This window comes from Ostrea edulis, chromosome 4 (genome assembly GCF_947568905.1).
Source record: "Ostrea edulis chromosome 4, xbOstEdul1.1, whole genome shotgun sequence".
NCBI lineage: Eukaryota > Metazoa > Mollusca > Bivalvia > Ostreida > Ostreidae > Ostrea > Ostrea edulis.
The window spans coordinates 7818877-7846848 of record NC_079167.1 but is presented as its reverse complement, the minus strand read 5'-3'; the positions used below and the strand labels follow the sequence as shown (position 1 = coordinate 7846848).

Genomic DNA, 27972 nt, shown 5'->3' with positions numbered 1-27972 from the left:
TCACCCACAATATTACACATACTTGACTTAGGGCGTACTTACAGAATACTTGTTGTAATGTATATATCCCATTGGTACTTTGAAATAAAAGTTTGTCACAAATAAACTTAGGTTTGTCACAGGTTTAGTGAAGAAATTGAACTAGAGACCAACTCTCGTGGACATATACATGTAGATGTTGTAAAATAAACTTCTTGAACATTACCGTAATATCTATATCTGAAAGACTTTATAGATACCAACACTCACAACTTACACATACATGCATTGATATGACATTTTTTAGAAGATAAGAATCAATCAATAATCAGATTCATTCCCATTCTAGTCTCAGCATGGGACAAAATCATTTCAGGAACAAAACAAAATATTCTGCTGATATAAAAAGAACAAAAACGAATGGATTTTGAACATGCATTAACATGGTTAAAATTTCCTGTGTTTTTATGTTTACATCTGTTATTGACAGTAATACTACCAGGTGAGAATATGATATTGGTTCCATACATTCCTCATTATTCACTCAGTAACCATGGATATAATGGTTCCATTCATTCCTCATTATTCACTCAGTATTAAGGCCAATTAAAATTAATTGATAGATTATCATCCCCGCCTGTCCTGATTTTTTTTTTTATTTTCGCAAAAGTTACGATTTCAAACAAACTTGCTTCCTAGTGACATGAGTGAATGATTAAAGTCACTGAATGTTGGTTTTGTATCTTCTACCAAGGATTATTTGAATGTTAACTTGATTAACACTTTGTGTGATGCCTTTTGTCATTAATTTTTTTCCTCGGGAAATAAAAATTTAGAAATACAATCCTCCCACCCGCCCCATATTTTTTTGTGACCCCGGATGATAATCTACTAATCAAGTTGAATTGGTCTAATTGTAGAAGTAAAGTTAATTAATGGAAGGTGATTTAACTGATACACACAATAAAGTTTGAGCTGTTCTTCAATCTTTCGTCTTCTTTGGGTAAAGATTGGGAGAGCAACTTCAGCTATGTATTCTTGTATAGTAGTCACAATTAAAGAAATATCAAATAACACCTGGGTAAAGTTAAGATAATTGAACTAATTTGCACAAAAATTTTGAGCTGCTCTTATAAATTTCATCCATTTTGGTGAAAAAAATTGAGAGTGTGACTTAAACCATTAGCTGTTTATTGTACAGTAGGCCTAGTAGATATTGGGTAATGACCAAATAAAAATATAACATTTTGTATCAATCAGCACAACCAATATATATTCACTGTGTACCGGTATTATATGAAATGTAGAAAACGTACCTGAAATTGATGAAAGTTTATTTGTTTACAAAGGATTTAGAATTAAGCATTAGAAGTTATGTGCCTCCAGATTGCATAATTTCTTTTTGCAGAAAAGTATTCACCAGTTCAATGAAGAAAATAGTAATTATAATATAAAATATCTGAAGCACAAAATTGTTTTCATGTGTTTGAATTTTATTGATTTCTGTGCCTTGTATGTTACAGGTGTGAGAGTCAAACCACTAAATGTGTTGCTCAGCCTTGTAATGCTGTGGGAACTTTGGAATGTTTAAATTTCGACAACATTCGTCGTATCTGCAAATGCAGACCAGGATACACTGGTGCTGACTGCGAAATAAACATAAGTAAGTGTAATTATAGCCATGCTGTATGATTTTGAAGAACCTTACTCTGTATATATGACTTTCTCCATCTGAAGGTGGTTTTAGGGCTGAGACACCAGTGCTTTCATTCATTTAGAAATGCCATTAAGTACTATTTTAAAAAGTAATTTTAATGATTATTAATTTACATTTCTCTACCTTATTTGCATACGAGTCAGTATCCATATTATACCTATTTTTATCAAGCAGTCAAACAGGGCTCAACATTAATTTATACCCATCAGTTTGTGACTGGTTAAAAGTCTGAGAGACTGATCGTCTGTCCAATTCAATGGACTGGTCAATTTTCTAAAATGTCATTTTTGGCACTCCTCTGTAGATATAAGATGAACCTGATTACCATAAGTGTTACAACATTGTGTAAAAATTTACAAACTGGTTTTAATATTTGATTTGTGTTTTAGTACCTTTAGTGTTTAAACATTGGAAGAAGATGAATGACTCTAAAACAAATTCAAAAGGGCTTGAAACTTCCAAACAACGCTAACCTTCGCTTGAATATTCTTTTTTATTTTTTACAACAGTCTGCACACTGTGTACATCATGTCTAATTTTGTGTAGTAGACGACTTCTTTTATTTCATAGAATCCTAAGAACTACTTGGCCAAACCAGGTTATAGATAAATCTGACGACCATCCCCACCATCGCTTATAATTGTTGTTTTGGTCAGTGACTGACTATATGCATGTCCCCAGTGATTTTGTTTGTCATTTTATCATTGGGTTGGACATTCAAAATAAAACATATTGTTTTGAAATGTATAGTAAGGACAAAAATGAAGTATAGTCCAGATTCATTTAAGTAGTAACGTCGGCAATATTTATTCAGTAATCGATAAGTAGCATCGAAGAGCACGGAATGACAGACAATCGTTCATTGGCAACAATCATTCCATAACTAATAATTATATCGTCATTTCATGCCTTTCTTATCACCTCAGGTCTATCAAAATTTGTTGTTTTTCCTCCTGGTCTATCAAAGTTTCTGCTGTGATAATGGCTTAATCATGCTCAATTCTGTCTCGCAATCAAGTCTGTAATAGCTATTGTACACAGGCATTCTGTATTGTCAGAATCAAGAATGCACATAAACTTTTATTTTGGGTTGTTTTTGTATATTGTTGCAAGTTCTTGCTTTGGTTGCCTGGGGATAGATAACAGTCTCAAAGCAGCTCTTCTCTAGATGAATGTACCTTGCTAATTATCCAAAGATCCTACTTCATGCTGTAATGTTTTTCAGATGAGTGTGCCTCAAACCCATGTCTATATGGTGGAACGTGCATAGATGGAGTGGACACCTATTCTTGTACATGTCCTGTTGGCTATAGGGGCTCACATTGTGAAGAACGGGTCAATCCATGTAGTCTAAATATTTGTAACAATGGTCAGTGTGTGGATGCTTATCCACTGGACAACTACAGATGTCTTTGTAATCCTGGTTATTCTTATGGCAAGTATTCATATACAATCAAACCGTTTTCCCGAGCATAAAATTCCTATTTCTTACCGTTTTAACTTTTCACAAAAGTTATCTGTTATGGTATTTCAGTTCTAATTTTGATTTCAGTAATAATCATTAATGTGTTTAAATTCTTTTCTTATTACTGAAGTAATTAATTACTTAAGATAAGTGCTCTGTTTACATTGCACATAAAAAGAACGTAAAGATGATTTTCCAATAATGTCCGTTCTTTGCACGCCATCTAGCGTCAATTTTGGTAATGGCTATAGGTTTTGCATCAATGATCATTTGTTTTGTAGTGAAGTTTATTGATTTTGCAATAGAGTCTGTTGATATTGTTTTAAGTTATACAACTAGTCTGTATATTATTAGTGTCCAAAACTAACAAGTCATCATCTTTGAGATGCCTTGCAGATGATTCAGGTGAATATAAATGTGGGCCTTGGGCCTCATTTTCAAAAGTGTTCACTCTACTTTCTTATTTGTGAAGGTCAAATCTGTCCATATGAAATGTACCGGGACAATGGAACCAGTTTGGGTAGTTACAGCCAATATACAAATGCGAACGTCACCTTCTGTCGTCAACAATGTGAGACAGATGCAAGATGTCAAGCATTTACTTTTGGAGCTGGAGTCTGCTTATTGTTTCAAACTGCCCCAACAACTGCCACCTTCACCAGTGCACCCCAATCTGTTCTGAACATCAAGAAGTGTAATTTCCCAGATGGTAAGATATTTTTTTGGCTTGGAATTCCCCTCTTGCTCTGAGTACTGTTTACTGTATATTATTAACTTCATTCCTCTGCAGGATGCTAATTTCTGTTGTATTTTTGTTAGTACCTATAGAGCATAGGTTTATGATAATATACAGCACCATGACAAAAGTATTCATGATTTTTCAAAATGGCGGACATAAACAACGATGCGCTTCCTGGAAACAAACAATAAAATGTAAAACAAATAACTGACTTATCTTTATCAATACTTGGTGAGGTGGCCCTTAGACTTGATTACAGCTAATAGTCAACGGGGAATGGATTCTTACAGGGATTTGATATAGTTTTCATCAAAGGATTGCCAGATTTGTAAAATTGTGTCGAACAGTTCTTCTGGAGTTTTGATATTTGGAGCTCTATTTTGCAGAGTTCTCTTGATTTTAAGCCACAAATTTTCAATAATGTTAATGTCCAGTGATTGAGCTGGCCATACAATTGTAGGAATATTATTATTTTGTTTATATTCTAGGCTAATTCGAGCTCTGTGGATGGGGGCATTGTCGTCTTAAAAACGATGGGTTTTGTTGGAGAAATGTCGGACAATAACGGGCCAAAGTTGATCTTCTAATATGGACATGTATTTGACTGCATTAATATTCCCATTAACTATACATAGTGTACCTACCCCATGGTACCTGTTGATCTCGGAAACGACAATTTTTGTCGCTTAAAATCGTGATTACTCAAATACCTTTGAACAGTCTGTGGGTGAACAGTCATTTGCATCCCTGCTTTCATTAAATTCATTAGTAATATCTTTTAACACCTTTCCTCTGTTAGTTTTCATATGTCTAATAATCCAGTTCTGATCCTGTACTAAAAGCTTCTGGGGGCATCCTTTTCTTTTCAAAGCTCTAATTTCAGCAGTTGACAAATATTTTTTCCAAATAGATCTGATGGTTGACTCGGGTATATGTAACAAATTCACAATAACTTATGTTTTTTGCCCCTCTAATTTCATGTCCACCACTATTTTTTGACATCGTTGGAAATTTTGGAAGACTTTCGACCCATGATTAAATTTTGCTTGTTCACTCTGACTAAGATGTTTACAGACGACAAATTGTATCTAATTACATCATTTATGACATAAGGATAACTGTGTGAAGAAATCAAGGGATAACTAGAATTTTCCATAGAGTTATCGCTCTTTTCCTAATCGATAGGCAAAGGTAAGCTGTAGCCATTTTGAAAAATCGCAAATACTTTTGTCATAGCGCTGAAGGTTACCAAGTTTTTTTTAGTATTTTAGTGTTAATGTATGTAATCAACCATAGGTTTCTGACAGTGGTAAATAAAAAATGCGCATGCAGAAAACGACGGTTGTGGAGATAATAATTAAAATAGTTTCAACAGACAGCAAAACGAGCCAAGGACTGAACACTTGACTGTCTTATTTATAGAATACCACATGTTTTTTTCCTGGCAATTCTTGGATCAGTTAAGATCTAACTACCGTTTATTGTTTTACATATGATGTAGCATAATGAATTTAGTCTGATAGGTCCTTATTCCTTAATATCTACAGTCGATGAACTCAATGTTAAAACTTACCAATGGCATTGTTTTCTTTCCGACCACATGTGAAAAAGGTGCATGCAATGCATACAATATACTAATTAGGCCAACTGGAGATGTCCGAGAGATAAAGTAGTCAAGAATGAACTAAAAATTTTCACCTATTTCTTTCAAGTGGGATGAAATCAAATAGTTTACATTGCATAAGTTAATATAAATCACCATTATAGATACACTTAGTTTGGAACACACACACACCCAAATATTCATTATTAGTATGTACTTACCTAATGTCTTTTAGGGGTTTGATGTGTATATGTGTGTTTATATTTGATATATTAGTGCATGTCTTTTAGACACGGTATTATTCAATCCCAAGATGTTGCAGATTTTACGTAACAGCACAGGCACCGTTCTTACTATGCTTGTAAGCTGATATTTTAGGCAATTTTCATGGGGGAATGGGTCTGTATATCGGACCTGCATACAAGGGATATTAAGCCCTGTCTAGGTAACCTGGATAAATATCATGTGATTCAAGATTCATCTCTTGCATGAGGCTTTTATAGCAAGTTTGAGAAATGATACAGTCACCAACCAGTTAACAATATACAGTTAACTAACCTATCAAACAAAGTATTCTGAGGTGGTCCATTCGAATAGTTCTGATAAAATTTTCCATTTGAAATTCTTATATTTGTTTCTACTGTATTGATTTCATGTAACAATATCTTCCTGTGTGTAAATCAACAAAAATAGGAATCTCGTGAAAATTTTCATGAGAATTTACTGAGATTTTTTTAATTTTTTTTTTTTTATACATATTCTCTGCAAGTTTGAGCAAACACATGGGTAAAGGATAGTAACTTACACTGCACATGTCTTGTTTATTTAAAAAATCAATGTATCAGTAACATACTGTTGAAGATCATTTTTATTGTAGATGATATTCAAATTCAAAATGACTGCCAGGTTCTAGAGCTCGAATCCTAATGATATATATCTCTGATTTGTTCTGAATGAATACCAGGTACCACAGCTTAATTGTATATTGTATAGATCTGTGGTTTGTTTCAGATGACTACTGGAGCCCATGGTATGATATGAGCTCACCTAATGGAGGAAATGAGAATGAGAAAAGAGTGCAGCTGTCCACTGTAAGTAGTAGTGGCTGGCATTGAGTAGTGCTGGGACAATGCATATCTATCAATAGGTATTTCAAAACAGCCTCGATATCACGTGTATTGTGATATATGATATTATAAGATGTCTCTAACTCGATATCACGTGTATTGTGATATATGATATTATAAGATGTCTCTAACTCGATATCACGTGTATTGTGATATATGATATTATAAGATGTCTCTAACTCGATATCACGTGTATTGTGATATATGATATTATAAGATGTCTCTAACTCGATATCACGTGTATTGTGATATATGATATTATAAGATGTCTCTAAATTTCACCAAGTGTTTTACTGCGTGTAATAGACTTCATTGTTGCTGTCATGAGAGAGTCCACGAGTTGATGATCTTTAAACTTTAAATGATTTAAAACAACCAAAGATAATCTTCTCTGATGTAATAGTGGCTAAAGTTTTTAGGTCAAGGAATTTACATATATTACAAATAAATATTTCATTTTGTGAATTAAACAACATGTTAAATGAGAGCATATTGGGTTTGATGATAGTAACTGAGAATCAGTCTTTTCTTACAGTTAGTACTTGATGTATCTTTACATTTGAATATTACAATAAGTGGTATTGGGTGACAGTAAGTGGTATTAAATCATACTGAGTGTTAATAAGGGATATAAGATGTTACTTAGTAACATATAATAAATGAGATTAAATGACCGTAGCTATTTTCAAACATAGATCACAGATTTTGTGTAACATCAATGCATGTTTTTCACTGTAGCAATTTTTTTTTTTTAGTATGGTATAAATGTATGCAATGGAACAGATCCCATTGATGCAGAATGCCGTGTAGTGGGTACTGAAGTCCCTTCAGCACAAACAGGAGATTCATTTGCTAGGTCATGTGGAGTGGAGGGAATTGAATGCAGTGCTAGTTCAACCAATCCCTGTGAAGACTATGAAGTTCGGTACAAATGCTCTGTTTACAAAGGTAGGAATTGTGGATTTAAGGTCCATTTAATTACATCATTTTAGGCTGTACATCCAACTCTATTCACAGGGATTTTATTAGCCTTCTACTGACGTAGTCATGGGAGACTAGCACTCTGTTTTGTCTGTCTGTCCGTCTGTCATAACTTAGTTTACAGGATCTTTCTTATCATACTTTGATTTAGGAAGCAGAAAAATGGTATGTGGTTTACTTAGTCTAAAGTATGTTAAATATCAAGACAGTTGAGTGATTTTTACAAGATTCATGTCAAATATGATTTCCCACACTTTTTCCATAATGCTTTAATTTAGGAATCTGAGGTAGATGAGTACATACAGATCAAGTTTCACTCTCGTTTTGATTAACCTATTCTGACAAAAAGTTGAAAGCTCAATTGAGCTTTTCTGATCACCATTTGTCTGTCATCTGTCCTGTCAGTAAAATTTTCACATTTTTATCTTCTCCAGAATCATAATCTGTTCCAATTTCAATCAAACTTGGTATTTATCATCCTTGGGTGAAGGGGATTCAATATTATTCATATGAAGATTCATGCTGTGTGGAAAGGGAGATAATAAAGAAAAGGCAAAAATAGAGTTGGGTTTCATTTAAAAATCTTCAAGAACCAATAAGCCAGGAAAGTTGAAATTTACAAGAAAGCTTCCAGACATAGTGCAAATTCAAATCATGGCTTCCAGGTGTAGGTTGGGGCAAAATAGGGTATCAAATTTTTACATGTGAATATATAGGGAAAAGCTTCTCAAGAAACATTAGGCCAAAAATGTTTGAAAGCTTCCTGACATGGTGCAGATTGAAGTTTGTGAAGTCATAGTGCCTGGGGGTAGGGTGTGGCCACAATAGGCAATCAAAGTTTTACATGTGAATATATAGGCAAAACTCTTCTCAAGAACCATTGGACTAGAAAAGTTTGAATTTACATAATGCTTCATGACAAAGCAGTGTTTTTCTTCTAATGTATGGGAATGGTACCGATACCCTTTCAGTTGGGGAAAATTGCATTAAGATAGAATGAATTGGAATTTTTAGCCGAGTTGCAACGAAGTTGAACTCGGCTATTGGTTTTTTGATGCGGGTGGGCGGTTGGGCGTCAACAATTGGTTTCCGGATGATAACTCGAAAAGTTTACAATCTAATCAAATGAAACTTTGATATATTGTTGGGTACCAGGTAAGGAAGACCCCTATTGATTTTGGAGAAAAATTATCAAAGGTCAAGGTCACAGTGACCGAAAATAGAATGAAAATTTCAGAAAAATTTGGTTTCCGGATGATAACTCAGAAAGTTTAAATCCGAATCAAATGATACTTAAAGATATTGTTATGTACCAGGTAAGAAAGACCCCTATTGATTTTGGAGAAAATGGGTCAAAGGTCAAGGTCACAGTGACCGAAAATAGATTTAAAATTAAAAAAAAAATTGGTTTCTGGAGAATAACTTGAATTTTTTTCATTTGAATCAAACGAAACTTGGCTATATTGTTGGATACCAGCAAAGCCAGGCCGCTATTGATTTTGGAGAAAAAAGGTCAAAGGTCAAAGTCACAGTGACCAAAAATAGATTGAAACTTCAGACAAATATGGTTTCTGGACAGTAACTTGAAAACTGAAATTAGTTCTTCACAATTATAAATATGCCACATCATTCCTGACTTTACAATGTATCCCATGCAACTCGGCTTTTGCACCCCTGGGTGCATAATATTGATGATTTTTTTTTTCATTTCAACAAATGGAATTTGTTTTGAAGTCAACATAAATTAACATACTTTAGAGAATAAACCGAATTTTCAATGCTCACAATTTTATAAAAGAGTGCCATATTATTGACTTCTGCTTTCTGTTTAAGAGGAAGTAAAGAAATTACTTAGAGGTGGATGGATGTGCCATAATAAACAGGTTTTTTTTTAAAATGTTAAAACTAGACCAAAGTTTTGTCGGTATGATACAATTTGACAATTTCGACAAATTGTATACAGGTATTAAAGAAGTACTGGTCTACTCAATGTAAAGAAAAGATGATTTTCTTGTGCATATTTGAGAAGGAGTGACATTTATGGTGTTTGTGCACAACCATGCGAGAAAAGTATTGATAGAAACATCATGAGAGTTACAATGTACAGTCGCACTGAATGCCTCTTGTTATATACTATTCGAGAATCGTGTTTTTCATAACATCTACAGTATATGTATTCACATGCCCAACACATCATTTGCCGTTGCCCATGCTTGCAAATCCGTGCTCATCTTGTCTATAATTATTGTTCAAGGTTTCCTGGTCCTCGGCAAGTACAAAAATGATCAATTCCACAGTATTAGAATGACTAGATGTTTAAGAGTTATATTTGTATATTTACAGTGTTTCATGGTGGTACCTGCAACAGAAAGGACTTCTGTATGACGAACCAATGTCTGAATGGAGGAACTTGTTCTTCAGGATTGAATGACTTCTCATGCAGTTGTCCCACTGGGTACGATGGCAAGCTCTGTCAACATGACATTGACTTTTGTGAAGTAAATAACTGTCTCCATGGTGGCACCTGCATTGATAAACCAGGAAACCAAGGATATGATTGTAAATGTGCTCCCGGTTACACAGGTAAATTTAATAGTTGAGGTGAGAAAGGATAAGGTAACAATTAGTGCTTTTTGAACCCGAACCCCCCCATCCCCCACCCCACCCCCCGCGAAAAATATACTTACCATATGGCCAAGACAGCACAGGTGTTTCGGAGGACTTGTAATTGCTATTTCTTTGAAATACTCGGGGAATGCAGTGAGACAACTGAACCATTGCTAACCAATTTTGATGTTTAGCATCTAAGGATAAAGAGAAACAAAAATTATGAATTTTATCGACCCGGTCGGTGCCTTAGGGGCGGGGCCAAAACCATAAAAGTTAATGCAATCTTCAGAAGTCTTTTTCTTAACACCTGAACATCAAGCAGTAAAACTGTTTGCATAATTATAATAAGCAACAAACCTTCTACCAAAATTGTGAAAATCATAAATTTATGATTAAAAACAAATTAAAATTAGTACAGATTTGCATTAGAACACTGCCACATTATAATAAAAATATGTTGTCTTAATTCTGAGAACATGGTACATTTTGCTTCATGTTGATTTAAAACACGCCTTTGCAATTCTATAGTAATGCAATACCTAATTTTTTTTATAAATTGTAAACTTAAAGCCATAGAGCATAACAGTACTTAATTCATCTAGAAATGATTCTTTTGATGGCATTTCAGAATATATTTCCATGTTTCTTTTGTGAACGGGCGAGTTGGGTGTTTAGGCCATAATCAATATGTGTATTTCTTCTTGGGGCGAATTATTGATGAAAAGATGGGGCAAGTTAGTATGGTACAAGTTAAAGACTGGCATACTCTCTGAATGATGCTTAAATGGTTGACAGATTATGCTATTGTTTACTCCAGGTGATTTTTGCCAGAGCAACATTCCTGAATGTAATACAGCACCTTGCAGTACTGAGGGAAGTTCTAGATGTGAGGACAGAGTCAACGATTTCTTCTGTATTTGCAAACCAGGATACACAGGAAAAAATTGTTCTGTGAGTATCACTACTTAAGAAATCATGAAGTTATGAAGTTATACAGATATTTTATAAACTCTCTTGAGCTGAAAGCTCAAATGAGCTTTTCTGATTATCTTTTGTCCAGCGTCCATCTGTTTGTCCCTTAACTTAACATTTTCAGCTTCTTCTCCAGAACCACAGGGCTAATTTCAGTGAAAATTGCCACAAAGCATGCCTCACTGGGTTAAGAAGATTCAAGTTTGTTCAAATGAATGGTCACACTGTTTTCTAAGTGAAGACAATTGATAAATAGTGAAAATATTGTGGCGTCTTTTAAAAATCTTCTCAAGAACTACTTGGCCAGAAAAGTTGATATATACATGAAAGCTTCCTGACATATGTCTAGATTAAAGTTTGTTCAAATAATTGCTCTTAGGGAAAGGATGGGGGCCACAATTGGGGATCAAAGTTTTACATGCAAATATATAGGGAAAATCTTAAAAGATATTCTTCTCAAGAATCACTTAGCAAGAAAAGTGGAAATTTACTTGAAAGCTTCCTAACATATAGTAGATTCAAGTTTGTTCAAATCATTTTCCCCGGGGGTAGGATGGGGCCATAATAGGGAGTCAAAGTTTTTATATGGAAATAACAGGAAATTAATCAAAACAATATCTTTTCAAAAGTAGCAGATCTACGCTAAATCAAATCCAAATTTTCTCAAGTTGTGTGGATCCAAGGTTTTGTTATGCCCCTGCAGCTATAGTCTAGGACGTATTTTGTCCTGTCTGTCTGAAACTTTAACCTTGCTCTTAACTTTTGAGTAGCAAATGATAGGGCTTTCATATTTCATGTATGCATTCCTTGTGACATGACCTTTTCTTTGGTACCAAAGTTTTTGATCTTGTTTGATTTATTCTCTTTATTTCAGATTGAAATTAATGAATGTGAATCTGAACCATGTATGCATGGTGGGAACTGCACAGATAAAGTGGCCGACTTCCAATGCTCATGCCCTGTTGGTTGGATAGGGAAGCAATGTGAGAGAATTTATGATGAATGCCAGGTCAACAACAGGTGCCCCAGTAGTGCACCATGTCTCAACATCTTCAAAAAGTCTTTCTGCAGGTAAATTAAATGTCTACTGCAGCCAACATAAATCCCATCCAATGACCAATGAGTGAAAAATCATATAGCAATTAAAAAATGAAAGGAAAAATCATATATATTCATGACTGATGTTCATGCAAATTATTAGAAGTGAAAAGTCTGGAAAATTTTATCACTTGATTCCTTGTTGTATTTTGGTCAGATCTTGTTGTATTTGGGTCAGATCTTGGCAAAAATTGAATAGAATGATAATGGATTTAAATGTGAATTTGGGGAAAAAAATCAATGACAAATGTATATAATTTTTATTAGGTGCCCTAAAAATACTTACGGAGATGTGTGTGAAAATAAACCAAACATATGTCGTGATTTGAGCCCTTGTTTGAATGGAGCTACTTGTGAAGAAGGCATTAATACTATTGCTAAATGTACATGCCCCAATGGTGGTAAGATTTTTATATTGATTATTCAAACTATATGTGTGAAAAATCAGATTGTTTTTTTGTGATGATTTTATTCTTAAATGATTTCAAGAGACGATACTTTGGATGGCCTATGTTGATTAGTACGATTATATTGCTCAATTGCAAAAATTTGTCTTGTGTATGAATTGACACGACCAGAGATGAGCAACTCCTATGGCGGCATGTTTACCGCTTAAAATGAGTGACAGTCCCGCCTATAAATCATTGTTAATTCCTATTTATTGGTTTGATTAAATGATATTGAGTTTATTTCACTCCTATCATAAATTGGAATCAAATGTAACAAGTTTTGAAATGATTTGATGATCAACAAATAACTTTTACAAAAAAGTAGGCACATTATAAACATTTCATGAAATCTCACCAATTTTTCAGAGTTTCAGTCATATGTCGCCTTTTGAAGCTTCACTTTCATTTTACTTTGAAGTGAAATTTCTTTTGAAAATTTTGAATGTTTTAATGATAGGATTTTGAAGGTTTGAACTTAATATCTTTCATTCATCTTAATATCATTCATTTATCTTTCATGGTATACATAATTTAGATCAGTATGTGCATTTTTTTAACCGAAAAAACGGGTCCACGTAGGGATAATATGAGACTTGGGAAAGTTGCTAATCTCTGTTATATATGTTTCTGTCATGACCAATCAAGGAAAAATAAAATTTTACAAAAATTTCCAGATGTAAAGGAAAGTTTAGATTAAAGTAAAGTTTGGTTACATTTTATCATGATGAAACTATACTTCACATTTCCTGTCTTTTGACAGATTATCGACAAATTGGTTGTGAGACCATGGTAAACCATTGTGCTGATCCCAACAAGTGTGAAAATGGAGGAAAGTGTATTAACCTGGCTCCAGGTTTTAGATGTGACTGCCAACCTGGTAAGTGACATATTAAGCCTCGCATACTTGTCAGGTTTTGCAAAATTAGTGAAGAAATTGTTGGCAATGATTGTTTCATTTTGTGTAATTGCCTACAAAGCTAGTGACACACCTAGAAATCACCGTATCCAGCATAATGCACCTAGGATCACTGTCCAGCACCTATCTGACTAGCAGTTACACACCTAGGATCACTGTCCAGCACCTATCTGACTAGTAGTCACACACCTAGGATCACTGTGTCCAGCACGTATCTGACTAGCAGTTACACACCTAGGATCACTGTGTCCAGCACCTATCTGACTAGTAGTTACACACCTAGGATCACTGTCCAGCACCTATCTGACTAGTAGTTACACACCTAGGATCACTGTCCAGCATGTATCTGACTAGTAGTCACACACCTAGGATCACTGTGTCCAGCACGACACACCTAGGATCACTGTAGCCAGCACCTATCTGACTAGTGGTCACACACCTAGTATCACTGTGTCCAGCATGTATTTGACTAGTTGGAAGTCACACTTTTACAATTAACCACCTGCATTCAACACATTTTACTTTAATTCATTAACATATATCCTGAAGACTGGGCTCCACTAAGTCAGCCATAGTAATCAGGTGTGATATAGGAGCAATACATGTAGTACCCTGGATCTGGAAACATCTAGAGTATTAATTGGAGTAACCATTAAAATGTTGACACAAAAATTCTGGATTTATCAGGAATTGTATGAAGTTAATTGCCATGACATTTTTTCCCATCTTGATTGACCACAGGGTATTCCGGTGATAACTGCAGTGTTAATGTTGATGACTGTGCTAATAACAACTGCCCCAGCACCAGCACCTGTATTGATATGGTTAATGCCCACTATTGCCGTTGTCCATTGGGAAAAACAGGAGAGACCTGCTTCAGAGGTGAGCAAGCACATTGTATCCCAGTTACTTCCTAAACATGTGTTATGTTGGGTATCAATAAACAAAAATTTGTCTTCGAAATGCTATCTCATAAAATCCATTCTTAGAGAAGGTATGTTGATGAGAAACAGCACTGATTTACAAATCCTTTTTTCACAGATTTGGATGTAAATTATGATATGTACTTTTACCTGACAAAGCAGAATGGATATGCAGCACTCCCATACCCCATCAACTTGAATGGGGACTCTTTCTCCATTAGTATTTGGGTCCGCTTCTATCATGCCTCCATGTCTGGAACATTCCTTACAGTTTTCATTGCAAAGTAAGAATTTGTGATGTTAAAGAGATATATCTTGTATAAATTATGGAAAATAATTGTTGATTATTAAGTGCAGTGTCGTCATCTTGGTGGCTCATTTCGTATATTTGCAGCTTCTTTATTGCTGTAGTGAATTTAAAGTTATATGTTATTTTATCCTTGCAAATGAAAACTTCTTTAAAAAAAAAATGAGAATTTTGTCAAAAGCTGAATTAATGGTTTTATAATGATGCAATTTGTTAATCAGTATGTGTCAGTATTTAAACACTGGTTATAAGTTATTTAACCTTAGCTTGTAATGTTGTATTAAAATGGAAGGAAAATTGATAAGTGTGAGTGTATAATGCTGTGATTTCTAATTTATAGCCCCTTAGATAGATGTATCATTTTCTGTAGGTTTCCCAACACTCTAACAGGGGTCAGAAAGTTCATTTCCCTGGACAACAATGGACTGGCAGTATATGACAGAAATGGCCAAAATCCACAGAGAGTTAACTATCAAAGGGAAAAGGCTAATGATGGAAGATGGAACTATGTGGTGGTGACATGGAAGAAGGACAAAGGAAATTTTGATGTAGTGGTGAACAGTTTTCGACAGGGAGAGATTAACACTGACTACACCTCTACATTTGCAGAAAAGTAAGGGGATTTTGAACAAATGTTCAGATATACAACATCAAGCTTTCATTATACACTTGTATAAGTTCTTGTTATTAGATTATGCTCACTATTCCTTTCCCTCACCAGCGACGTATCCTGTTTGTTTATTCACAACACTTCTTTCTATTCAAACAGTGTTTGGGTCACACTTGGTGCAGATTTCGACAGTTCCATGACCCCAGAAGATGATAAAGGATTCCGAGGATATGTGAGTCAGTTGAATGTGTACAACAGAGCTTTAGACTTTGAAACTGAAACGCCACTACTGCATAATGACCCCAGAAAGGTTTTTAGTGGAAGCATTTTACGTTGGAATGAGTTCATTTATCATCGTGGTGTGCAGCCTGTATATCCGTCAAGTGCTCAGAAACAGTGCAGCGGCAGCAACTGTATTACTAACAGTAAGTGTTTACTTGGGGGGGGGGGGGGGGGGGGGGGGGGGGGGGGGCTTGTTGGCCAATAGTTGTCCTGATAATTGGCTGAAATCACAATATTTAGTATAAGAATGAGCTTTGGAAAGATGAGCTGTATAGGTTTACATTTATTATTATTATGAATCCTAAGTGACTGTGTTTGAGCATAGCTCTAGACTGATAGAATTTAATTTTTGTAAGTACATATAAATGATTGAGAGAGTCCATGGCCTCATAACTTTAAGTTTTGAAAGAGTACATTTATAGTAGCATAGTGTGTAGGTTTTTTATTTGAATTTCAAATGTAAATGAGATCCAATGAAGTATATCCTATATGAATACTTGAAAACAAGCTTGACCCAGTTGCATGATGGTTAGTTAACTTTAACAGACAGTTAACTTCCCATTAACCCTTACATTTATATAGCGTTAACTAGAAGTTAACTGTCTGTTAACATAACTCATCTTCGTGCAACTGGATTTTAGTGATGTTACTCCAATCATTGATTATAAGAAAATAATAATCCTTAGCTGATCATGCATGAGAGTGATTTCAAGTTTTCATTCACAATATCTTATTCAGGTGAAAAGGATTGGGCAACAACTGGTCATTTCCATTAATTCCCTTTCCTTGACTCCACTATATACAATACAGCAATATTCCATAAATAATTTTCAGGAAAAAAACTTTGTTTGCATAATCATCACACTTGCAGGTTTTGAAAATTGTGCACAAATGATGTATTTTAATCAGATATGGAAATTCAGAATGCTAAACCAGTCTCTCTGATTATTCTGATTAATCAATTTTTTTCCAGCCAACTTGTAGCACTAACTTCAGTATTTATCTTTAGATAAAAGCAAGCCTATCTTTAAGACTCCCTGTCCCCCCACTATATACAAAGTGTCTGCGGACAGATTGACATCGGTCAGTTGGACAGAGCCTATTCCAGAAGGTGCTACTTCTATAGAAAGCACATACAAGACAGGTAAGCAGAAACTCAGCACTGTTTAGTCACAGATTTACATTGGTTTTCTGTATTTTAAAAAAAAAAAAAAAAAAATCCATGCCAGGAATTTTTTGATGGGAATCATATTTGTCAGGCATGATAACACAGTTACTAGACACATGAGGATGCATGAAATGTTTTCTTCCAGTTTAGGCAAACATTTCTACAGCCAGAAAGATAACCCATTGTGCTCATTTTCTGATTTAGAAAGAATTTCAAAACCATAACTATATCTACCACTATTGCAATTACATTTCACTTAAATGGTTTGTATGAAATACTTGATTGTTTCATACACAGGTCTGGGCGTACATACCATTTCTGTTTTGTTTTTTCCAGGAGATACATTTTTATGGGGCAAACACACCAATGTTTATGCAATCCGTGACAGCTCTGGGACCTCGGCTTTTTGCTCTTTCAACATTTATGTCATGCGTAAGTATAGTGTTTATAAATGAATATTACAGTTAAGTTTCATATTTTGATATGTACAAGTTATCTGCCAACAATTTTTTTTTATTTTTGCAGTTATGTACGTGTTTAATAGTGTATTCAGAATGAAAAGCAATTAATAGTAATAGACTCTGACAAATGTAAAATAATGTTGTTTCATGTTACCTGTGCTACACTGTAATGCAGTTAACGGTATTTGTTTATTTGGACAGTTACATTTCTTTTCTGCAAATTTTACATTTCTTTTCTGCAAATTTTAAAAATTGTAATTTTACTTCTCTGCAGAAAAATGTTTGAGTTTCCACAAAGTACCTACTAGTTTCATGTTTCTAAGTACATATACTGTAAACCAACTAATATTACTGTAAACCAACTATTATTTGTGTGTGACAAATTTTTGCAAAGTTCATCGCGGATATTTCATGCCACAAACCAGTCCTTTAATGTCTCTCATATTTAAGTTTATCTTTGTTGTGAGAAACTTAGTTGCTGCAAATCCACGCTGGTGAATTGCGAAATAAAGTTGTTGTGAATAGAAAGTGTTTTACGGTATTATGCATGTTGCTGCAAGTAGACATAAATGGTAAAAATCTATATTTTTATGTTTGATTTCTGTAAAGTCAAATTGTAAAATCAATAGGAAAGCTACAGACTTTCTGTTGTAGTTACGTTGCAGCAATATTGAGATATTTAATTTTTTTATTGCAATTACAAAATGTGGATTTGGGAAATATGCTGCTGTGATTTATGGCAAAATAATGCAATAATTTTGAAAAGATGAATATCACTGGTATTAAAAGTACATGTATATATGGAATCTATGTCATACAGTACTTTCTGTTCAATTGACACCACCCTGTCATCAATTGTAAATTGAAGGTTGTTTGTCAGATTTTTTCACCAGGATGTCCTCAGGAATATTTTCCCGTATACCAGTATATGTGTACAATAATGTACACAATCTATTTACATCACTGCTTGTATCAGTACTTATGTACAGTGATGCACACTATTTACTTTTCATCACTGCTTATATCCATTCTTTAACTATGTGTAGTAGTGTACAATATATCAGTATTTATATACAGTTATTTACATCACTGCTTCTGTCAGTATTTATATACAGTTATTTACATCACTGCTTATTCTGTTACTTTACATTCACTGTCCTCTATTTCCTAGCTGAACAGTGTTCCAACCCCACACCGCCACATTTAGGAACACAGAGCTGTGAGAGGAGCTACAGCCCATACTTCGGGTGTACTGTTGCATGTACAGATGTCTCCCGTAGAATTGACCGATACACACCCAAAGTTTACACATGTGGACCTACAGGAGCTTGGAACCCTGTCAACAGAAATATTCCAATCCGATATCCATCTTGTGGATGTAAGTTTTTTGAAAAACATAACACAAGCACAATGCCATTTAAATTGTATTAAAATTACTGCACCATGATTTACCAAATTTAAAAACAGACAAAAACAAACAAAAAAAGAAGATGCAGAGATCTTAAAAGAGGTGTTGTTTTTGTCTGATTAACCAACCAGGAAAAAATCCAATTGCTTAAGATGAAAAAGAGTACCAAATTCTGAAGTCAGGAATTAAGTAAATCGTACAAAAAATGCAAAAATATAAAGCGATCATGGTTGACAAAGATTTTCTATCCTTTAAATCAATGTTGATTTATTTTACGTACATGTATTGTTGATAATGATGCTTTACCCACCTAGCACCCAATCACAATGCTGAGAGATTAACTTCCCATTAGGCCAATTCAACTTAATTGATAGATTATCATCCCCACCCGCCCCTCAAAAATCAGCCCGCCTGGGATTTTTTTTACTTTACGAAACTTGCGATTTCCAGAAAATGGTCATGTCCGACTCAGGTATTTACACTTCTTGTTTACATTTCCGGTATAGCAACATAAAAAAAACCACGTGAAGAAAATGGATATATGTAATAAATGATGCACTTCTGTAGCCGACCAAAAACTCGTATGTCATTAATATTTTTCTCAGAAAATAAAAATTAAAAAATAAAATCCTCCCACCCGCCCCATACTTTTTGGTGACCCTGGATGATAATCTACTAATTAAGTTGAATTGGCCTTATTGGGAAAAGCAATAAGATATAAACATGTATATTATTATGAAATTGCCAAAGTATGCAGATGGCGCAACTGCAATAGTCCCCAAGGATGGGATATGAATAAAAGACATATTCCCTTGTGTAATGAACTAATTATCAGAACATATAATGCCAGTACTTATATGATAAGTAAATTGTGATAACAGAACTTCCCCAGATATTCAGTTTAAAGTACTATGTACATATTGGAAACAGTTAAATTGAGTGCTAAAAGGTCAAATAAAATTTAATGTCATCTGGCCTGTTGATATTTAAAAGTGCATAGACGCCCCCTTTTCTCTTTGATTTTGTGTCATGCATGTAGATTATAGAAATATACTTTGCAATTTTTTTTAATAAGTTTCATTCTGAAGAGCTGACATAATATAACTTTATTGGGAAAAAATGGGTTGTAGCATTATTTGAAACATAAAACTTATCATATAGTAGCTAGTATACATGATATAGTACTTTTAACTTAATGATAGTATAAATGAATTATACAATAATGATATAGTAAAGATGATTGATATTCTCTTTAAGTATATACATGACAGTCATTTATACACTAGTAATTTTGGTTGATATTCTCTATATACAAGTGTATAGATGATACAGTATTATTGATACAATAATGGTTGATATTCTCTACAAGTTACCCTTGATTAATTTTATATTACTAATACAGCATAATGATAATGTAGTTGTGATTCAAATATATTCATCCTTAAATCCCTCTTTCTTGGGATTTCTTGAAACAGTACTTGTATTGAATTATTTCATAAACCAGTAGCAGTACAGCTGTTCTAAAAAAAAAAAATGTTTTTGCAGTGGTCCAAAACCAAGCAAAAAAGAAGCTGATAATAAGACTAGCCTATCCAGAGATCTCTACCCCAGACTGTGAAGGAGTGAACAGTACAATGCCTACATTAATTCAGCAAGCCTTGGCCTCGATCAGTGTGAAATGGGGAAACAAAATCTGTGGTCAGGCAGATTGTAGTGATGTGACAATTGTCGTCATCTGTAAGAGATCCAGTTCCAATGGAAGAAGGAAACGTCAAGCGATATTGAGTCCAACAACCGTAGATATCACTATCCCCCAATCTGAGTAAGTTAATAATAATCATATATATCACTATCCACCAATCTGCGTAAGTTAATGATAATCATATACATCACTATCCACCAATCTGCGTAAGTTAATGATAATCATATACATCACTATCCACCAATCTGCGTAAGTTAATGATAATCATATACATCACTATCCACCAATCTGCGTAAGTTAATGATAATCATATACATCACTATCCACCAATCTGCGTAAGTTAATGATAATCATATACATCACTATCCACCAATCTGCGTAAGTTAATGATAATCATATACATCACTATCCACCAATCTGCGTAAGTTAATGATAATCATATACATCACTATCCACCAATCTGCGTAAGTTAATGATAATCATATACATCACTATCCACCAATCTGCGTAAGTTAATATAGCTCTTGTAAGGAGTGATTGTGACTTGACACAGCTTATATTTCTGATTTTGAATCATTTCTAGTTGATTAGATTCTTGTAAGCTAACACAGTTCTCATTTTAATCAGATTCTGAGAATTGGTAACATTTCTTATTAAGTGGCACTAATTCAGTGTTCTGAAGAGAATTATGTAATTGCAGTGACAGGGTTTTGTAGTACATTGTATATACTATAGTATATTGTTAAAGACAAAGAAACTTCATTGCAATGTAAAATAGAAATACTAGTAATTAAGTTTTAGTCCTTTCTTTTATCAGTATGGCACACAGACATTTTTAAAAGTAATGAAAGTTGCATTAATATATAATACTATTTGATTTCAGAGCCACTTTAACAAGGAGTAATCCCCCCGAGACTCTCACTATTGCGGACATTTTAACCAGAAATTTCCTGGAATCCCAGCTTTTTGACTTTTCAGTAAGTTGATTACCCTGTACTGTTTTATCACTCAATTGTGGAAAAATTGCTTTAGTAATGTTTTGATAAGCTTGAAGATCAAAGTTGGGAGTTTCTTATCTGTATGTTTAAAGTGCATTATTATATCCTCTGCAAATGATTTCACTGTCCATCCATACATTCTGCAGATTTAACAATTTTGTGAACATTGTATACTATGTAAACATATGCACATGCTATTTCCAGATTGATTCTTTCAATTCTGAGAAAGTTCAGGCGATTTGATACAGGACTCTCAAGATAAGGATCCACCCTAACTTCTATCATGCATTTAACATAATTTGTAGGGCATGTCACTTCCGGATTACAATAACAACTAAGTAAACAAGCATGGAATACTTCAATTGCTATCAAATTACTGTATTAAAATGCTATTTTTCAAAGAAAGGAAACACTACAACCATTTGTAAGAAAATGCATTTGATTAAATTGGGTGAGTTGGCGAGGGAAACAAATCTAGGGAATATCTTGAGGATATTGGTAAAACTTCATGCCTTCCATCCAAGGATACGCATCTAAATGTGCCTTTTTCCTTCCATCTAATTTACACCCAGGTACTAAGCATCAATAGTGACTTGGATCGTCATCATGGGACTGAGCATAGCTCATTGATTTCAGAAGCTGAAAATTTAGCATGTATTTTACATCTGTATGTTTACAGATCAAGTTTAAGTTTTGTATAAATAGGGTTATTGGTTTCACTTAGTCTGTCTGTGTGTATGCTTGTCTGCTTTGCATTCATCTATTTTAGGAATATTGTCAATGTCATTCTGAAATATCAATTTCAAAAAAAGCATTTATGTACAAAGATTTTCAGCAAACCAGTCATATTCAAAGCTCCAAAGAGCAGGAGGTGGGGGTTAGTCTGTTTGGTTAGGTTTAATATACATTTAGATATAATAGGGACATGTGATCTATGTTTGTAGATAAAAATACCTAATGGCTCACCGGACCTGAATTCATTCATCATAGACTCAGCTGACAGTTGTCCCAGTCGTCAGACGGTGGTGGATGGATACTGTGGTAGGTATACCTTTAACAAGACAGGATGGAACAGCAATAGGTCATACATTATAACTAATGGTAACTTAGTGATACATCCAAACACTGCATTACCAAGAGCGTGCACATTCACTTTTGAGAGTGCCTCTTACAGAGAATTTTAGCAGCTGCTGAAATTTATTATCGACCCTTGCAAGTATGTGTATCAGTTGTATAGATAATAATACAAGGAATTCGAAATTAATTTTATACAAATGTAGTATATGGTAATTAAATAATGTATGTGAGCGCAATTTAATAATCATCTAATGTTTTCATTTGGTTGAATAACCAGATACAAATGGTTTAACGTCTGCTCTGCTCTTTTTCCAAAAAATCTTGTAACAGTTTGTGCAATGGTTGTATTATATTAACTGACAAAATTACATTTAGTCCTTTCTGTGAGTCATCATTGGATTCATCAGTCAAAGGAGAAAATTTGGCATTTCTTAATCACAGCAGAAGCAGTGGAGGACTTAGCTAAAGCGTTTTGTGCAATCATTGTAGTCTTCATGTACCCACAAGAAAATTTCTTGCAATGTTGTTATTTGGAAACATTGATTTATGTAGTTTGGTAAATTGGTCATTGATGTTAAGGTTAGACTGTGCTTGACCACAAAGAAAAAGGCACTTCAGAATTAATCACTTTTTCACTGGTAGTATTACTTGAGAAAAAGTTTCGTATCATTTTCGTTGTTATGGCCCTGTAATTGGAGATTCAGGGGCATATAGTTTTTGATGTGTCTGTCCATCTGTCTACAATTTTACAAACATGCACCATTTTATTGACCTACTTTCTATTTATGTGGAAATGAAGAAACTTGTTAACTCATACAATTGTTTCATAAAAGTGATCTACAAGCCTCAAAATACAAATCATTGCAGCTTGTTGCTGGACATTTTTGAGCCTCAGAGAAAATTGGTAAATCAATAGTTGGCATTGGGAATGGTATCATTAATTAGTACCAGTCATATAAGAAGTGGGAATGGTATCATTAATTAGTACCAGTCATATAAGAAGTGGGAATGGTATCATTAATTAGTACCAGTCATATAAGAAGTGGGAATGGTATCATTAATTAGTACCAGTCATATAAGAAGTGGGAATGGTATCATTAATTAGTACCAGTCATATAAGAAGGGGAGAAAATCACTGTGTAGCCAATAATCAGACCATCTGAATCGAAATTCTCCCAGCAAAACTGGAAAAGTTAACATGTATGATTAATTCAGAACTTATCTTACCATCCTGAAAGTTTTTGTAGACGGCAAAAAGTTTCTATGATTATAGTAACGTGCTCATGAGTGCATTAGCATGTATAATTGTGTATACAACTGGAACAAAATTTAATTCAGACATTTTTAATACATGTATCACTCATTGTGGTTTTACACTTACCACAGAAATGTCAGATGAGACAAGGAAGATGCTGTGTGACTTATTGGCTAAAAGGTCATAAGTCAAGATCATTTTAGTAATAAGATTTAACAATGGGCGCACTTGTTTCAGAAATCCGGGTGACGACCCAGTTCACTTTTATCACATGACTTTTTGACCCGGTTTGTCTTGCGAAACGAGTGGGAAATCGGTCGAATATATATCAAAATGTAAAAACAAAAGTCATGTATTTTTCAAAAAACATCTGCATAACAGGTTTCATAAATTGTAACCCATGTAAGTTTAAAAATCATAATTGATAATCAGTTTTATATTCAAACATTTTGTTCACAAACACTGCAGACTAGGCTGTAACTTCCACAGAGAAGCGGTGTTGATCCTATCATCCAGTATTCGGAAACAAAAATGTCAATAAACTTACCACTTAACTCACTACTTTATGCTAATTGAAATTTAAACTCTTTTAATGAATGAAAAATGGATAAATAACGAGCAAGAAAATGTTTATCTATATTTTCCGCCATATTGTTTTCCATGTGCCCGCTCTAAATTTATCGTGCTACTTTTCGGTTGACTGGCGGCTTAAAAATACTTGAAACAAGTAACTTGCCTGCTTCCGGAAGTATCAACCGGCGCGACCCGGGCGATGAAACAAGTGCGCCCAATGTTGCAGATACCACACAGACAGTACAATTCCAGATTTGGGTACTATTGGGGGAAAGGAAGATGCTCACAGTAAAATGTCATACATTCTTTAAGAATGAGAAATTTAATGCTGCAGTATTGCAATTGTAATGATGTTCCAATCACCAATAAAAAGAAAAGATTGATTGCTAATTTTCCCCAAGTAATTAAGGAGTTATTATTTTTTATAATCAATCATCGGAAACAATGTTCTTTAAAAGACAACATCCAATATTTTCCTTGCTTGGTGTGGCTATTAGATCAAAAAGAAAAGCTTGGAAGATCAGGATCGGGATAGCTGATCATGTAAGGAGGGACTCCTAAACAAAATTTAATGCAGAAAAGACAGGCAGTATCTGGATATATGGACACTTCCAATGTTTTTGCTGTTGATATCTTCACAAATTGTAATGAATGCCAAGTATTTTCCTCTTGAATGTGGAGCAGTTGTTAACAATGAGCGTATGAATCTTGATTAAAATAGTACTTCTGTTTTATCAACTGAGAATCTTAACAGAAAGGAAAGTAGAATTTAAGGATAAGAAATGAACTTCATTTTGAAAATGCATGAGGAATGAATTGCAATGCTTCACGCTGGCCTACTTTTCATGAAGCACTAACGCATTTGTGCAGGTGAATACTAAAGTATTTTAAGTAAGCAGTACTTTGTACAAATATTTTTATTTCAGGCTTCCATTGCTGGTTTGGCTTTGGATAAAGTATTTGTATTTACAAAAATGATATTTATTTCTTAAAGATCCTTTCCATGACTCAAAGTGATACATTACAACTGTAACAGTACTCCTTATAAACTAAAGAGAAAATTCCCATAACTTGTCAAATTTTGAATTTAAAAAAAATAAGTCATGCAAAATTGGGTAGGTTATAGTAACCAGGTATTCCAATTATAATTGATAATTAAATTGGTATGTCTATCTCAGTTATTTCACTTAATAATTGTTTTCCATTGAATTCCCAGTACTATACAAAGTGATGCTTCTCCTTGCACCCTTGTTACAGAGTCATATATGAATTACACATTAGATGCCCCATTTATTTGTGTGCATGCATGCTTGTATGTCCAACTTCATCCAGTTTTGCTGTACTTTCATTTTAGTGAAATGTGGACCTGGCAATTTCTACGACAACAGCACTAAAATATGTGAGGACTGCCCTGTTGGAACCTACCAGAATATGGACGATCAGACCTCCTGTATTCCATGTCAACAAGGATCCAACACGCAAACAGTAGCCAGCGTCGCCGTTTCTGACTGCAAAAGTATGTCATTTCTGCCAAAGAAAATTTGTCAGTTCTTTGAAATCTGTAAGATTAGGTTTCTGTCTTAAGTTAAGGACTAATTTGAAGGGTGGTCATTCTTCACGCAAAATCTACTAAGTATGTGGGAAATCTCGACATTTACACCTTGAGAACCCAAGCTATTGACTCTATTAAAAGATAAGGTGCAAAATCATAAGAGGGATGTGTGATAAGATTCTTAATTCAAACAGTTTTGGGGAAGGAGTAAAAACTCCTTAATTCAAGTTTCAGTCATTCGATATAGATTTTATTATAATGCACAAATATTTACTGAAGTGACTCATTGAATGTTTAGAAAACAACATTAACTCTATGACATTAACATGTAATAATTCTGACTGAATTCTGAAAAATCTTAAATTCAATGAACATCGAAATGACATTTAAAAACTACATTTTTTATTAAACATTAGAAAAGATCTATAAAATGTCTTTTTAAAAGTAATTTAAATTGTATTATTGCATGATAATCGATTTAGTTTCATCATAATAAGTTTTGAGGGGTTAGGTTGTGTGAATTAAGTTTTCGATCAGACATTGAACTTTTGACCTCACCCGTGATAGCATGGCTGTATTAGTCCTCTACCAAAAGTGACTATAGGTTTCTTCTCTGTCAGTCCCTCTATCTGTCAGTCAGTCTTTTCCATACTTTTTTCCATTATGCTTGCAAGGATTTTTTTTTTAAACATGCATTGTAGTTTCAAAGTGACAAACTACAGGTCAAGATAGAATTTTGTAATGAATGATTGACAGGTGTGAAAGAAATTCCTTTTATATTTCCGATGGAAAGGCTGTAAATGTAGGACTTCAGAATAGAGGCAGTCGATGAAACTTGTCGGCTGATTGTGTAAATAATTACTTCAATATCAAATGCACTGGGCTCAATGTTGCATTTATTAATACCAGTGTGTGCATTGTGAGGGATGCTTTGCTTTAGGAAGTTTATGCAACATTGAAGAATTGAGCTTCAATTTACTGAAGGAAGTTTACGAATTCTGTTGTCTTTGTTAGATTTTGAATTGAATATTGGTGTTTACCTGTAGGTCAAGGTGGTATATATTGCTGATGTCTTATTCATTTTTTAAAGCAATCTGTGAAGCTGGACATTACCAAACAGGGACTAGGTGTGATCCATGTGGGGTGGGTTTCTACCAGAGCAAACGAGGAATGTTCTACTGTGATGCCTGTGCTGTGGGTCAAACAACACGAGGAGAGAAATCCACTTCTCAATCGGAATGCTACGGTGAATTTTACCAAAAAGCAAATTTGTTTTAGAAAAAAAAATTCTTGAAAACAATTTTGAATTCTTTGCATCAAATGACTTGTTAATCACATTACTTGATCTTTCAGATGACTGTAATCCTGGTTATGAACTTGCCCCCAATGGTACATGTGTCCTCTGCCCCCTGGGTACCTACAGAACACTGGGAACTCCAGCAGTGTGTAGTGCCTGTCCCTCTGACAAGACAACACCAAACACTGGCTCAACCAAAGCCAGCGACTGTTCACTCAGTAAGTATCAGTCATATAACATTCAGAATTTGAAGCATTCAAAGTCTAGTTATTGATGCTTGAGGGGGAATAAGGATGGTAGGCATGGTGCTTCCTACCATAGGAACTTCTTGTTCTCTTTTTGATTCCAATCTAAATCATTGCAAGCAAATATAGCTTGAGTCACCACATATTTCTCTTTGAAAAGTCGTGTCGTGATATTTTACGACATTTTCTTTTAGGTACAATTTGACTGTTACTTATTTCTATATTCAAATATTTAGTTCAGGTACACTTAATTGTCGACTCAAAAGTAAAAAAAAAAAAAAAAGAAATACAAGTTTACTTATGTCATATATTAAAGGGTTGATACGCTTGGCTATTGTTTCTTATTTGATTGATAAGCAGTATAAAAAGCAATACTGGCCAAAAGATTCCTTTAGAAAGAAACAAAAGAATATGTGAATTATGTAACCTAAATTGTGTAAAAGATGAATTTCATTTCC

At 34.2% G+C, this 27972-nt stretch overlaps 1 protein-coding gene across 1 annotated transcript in view; it reads left to right on the top strand.

Moving 5' to 3' along the window:
• The window catches only part of LOC130053972 (uncharacterized), a 108155-nt gene that overhangs the window by 53196 nt on the left and 26987 nt on the right, over positions 1–27972 (top strand). Inside the window, exons 32-54 of the mRNA XM_056161816.1 lie at positions 1503–1642; positions 2922–3131; positions 3634–3870; positions 6515–6594; positions 7386–7578; positions 9955–10194; positions 11039–11172; positions 12068–12264; positions 12559–12692; positions 13501–13617; positions 14398–14538; positions 14698–14863; positions 15257–15499; positions 15656–15921; positions 16788–16922; positions 17283–17378; positions 18579–18785; positions 20361–20637; positions 21401–21494; positions 22460–22556; positions 25775–25936; positions 27063–27218; positions 27326–27487. Of these exons, the coding sequence (XP_056017791.1) occupies positions 1503–1642; positions 2922–3131; positions 3634–3870; positions 6515–6594; positions 7386–7578; positions 9955–10194; positions 11039–11172; positions 12068–12264; positions 12559–12692; positions 13501–13617; positions 14398–14538; positions 14698–14863; positions 15257–15499; positions 15656–15921; positions 16788–16922; positions 17283–17378; positions 18579–18785; positions 20361–20637; positions 21401–21494; positions 22460–22556; positions 25775–25936; positions 27063–27218; positions 27326–27487 (3884 nt within the window). The remainder of the gene's footprint in view (positions 1–1502; positions 1643–2921; positions 3132–3633; positions 3871–6514; positions 6595–7385; positions 7579–9954; positions 10195–11038; positions 11173–12067; positions 12265–12558; positions 12693–13500; positions 13618–14397; positions 14539–14697; positions 14864–15256; positions 15500–15655; positions 15922–16787; positions 16923–17282; positions 17379–18578; positions 18786–20360; positions 20638–21400; positions 21495–22459; positions 22557–25774; positions 25937–27062; positions 27219–27325; positions 27488–27972) is intronic.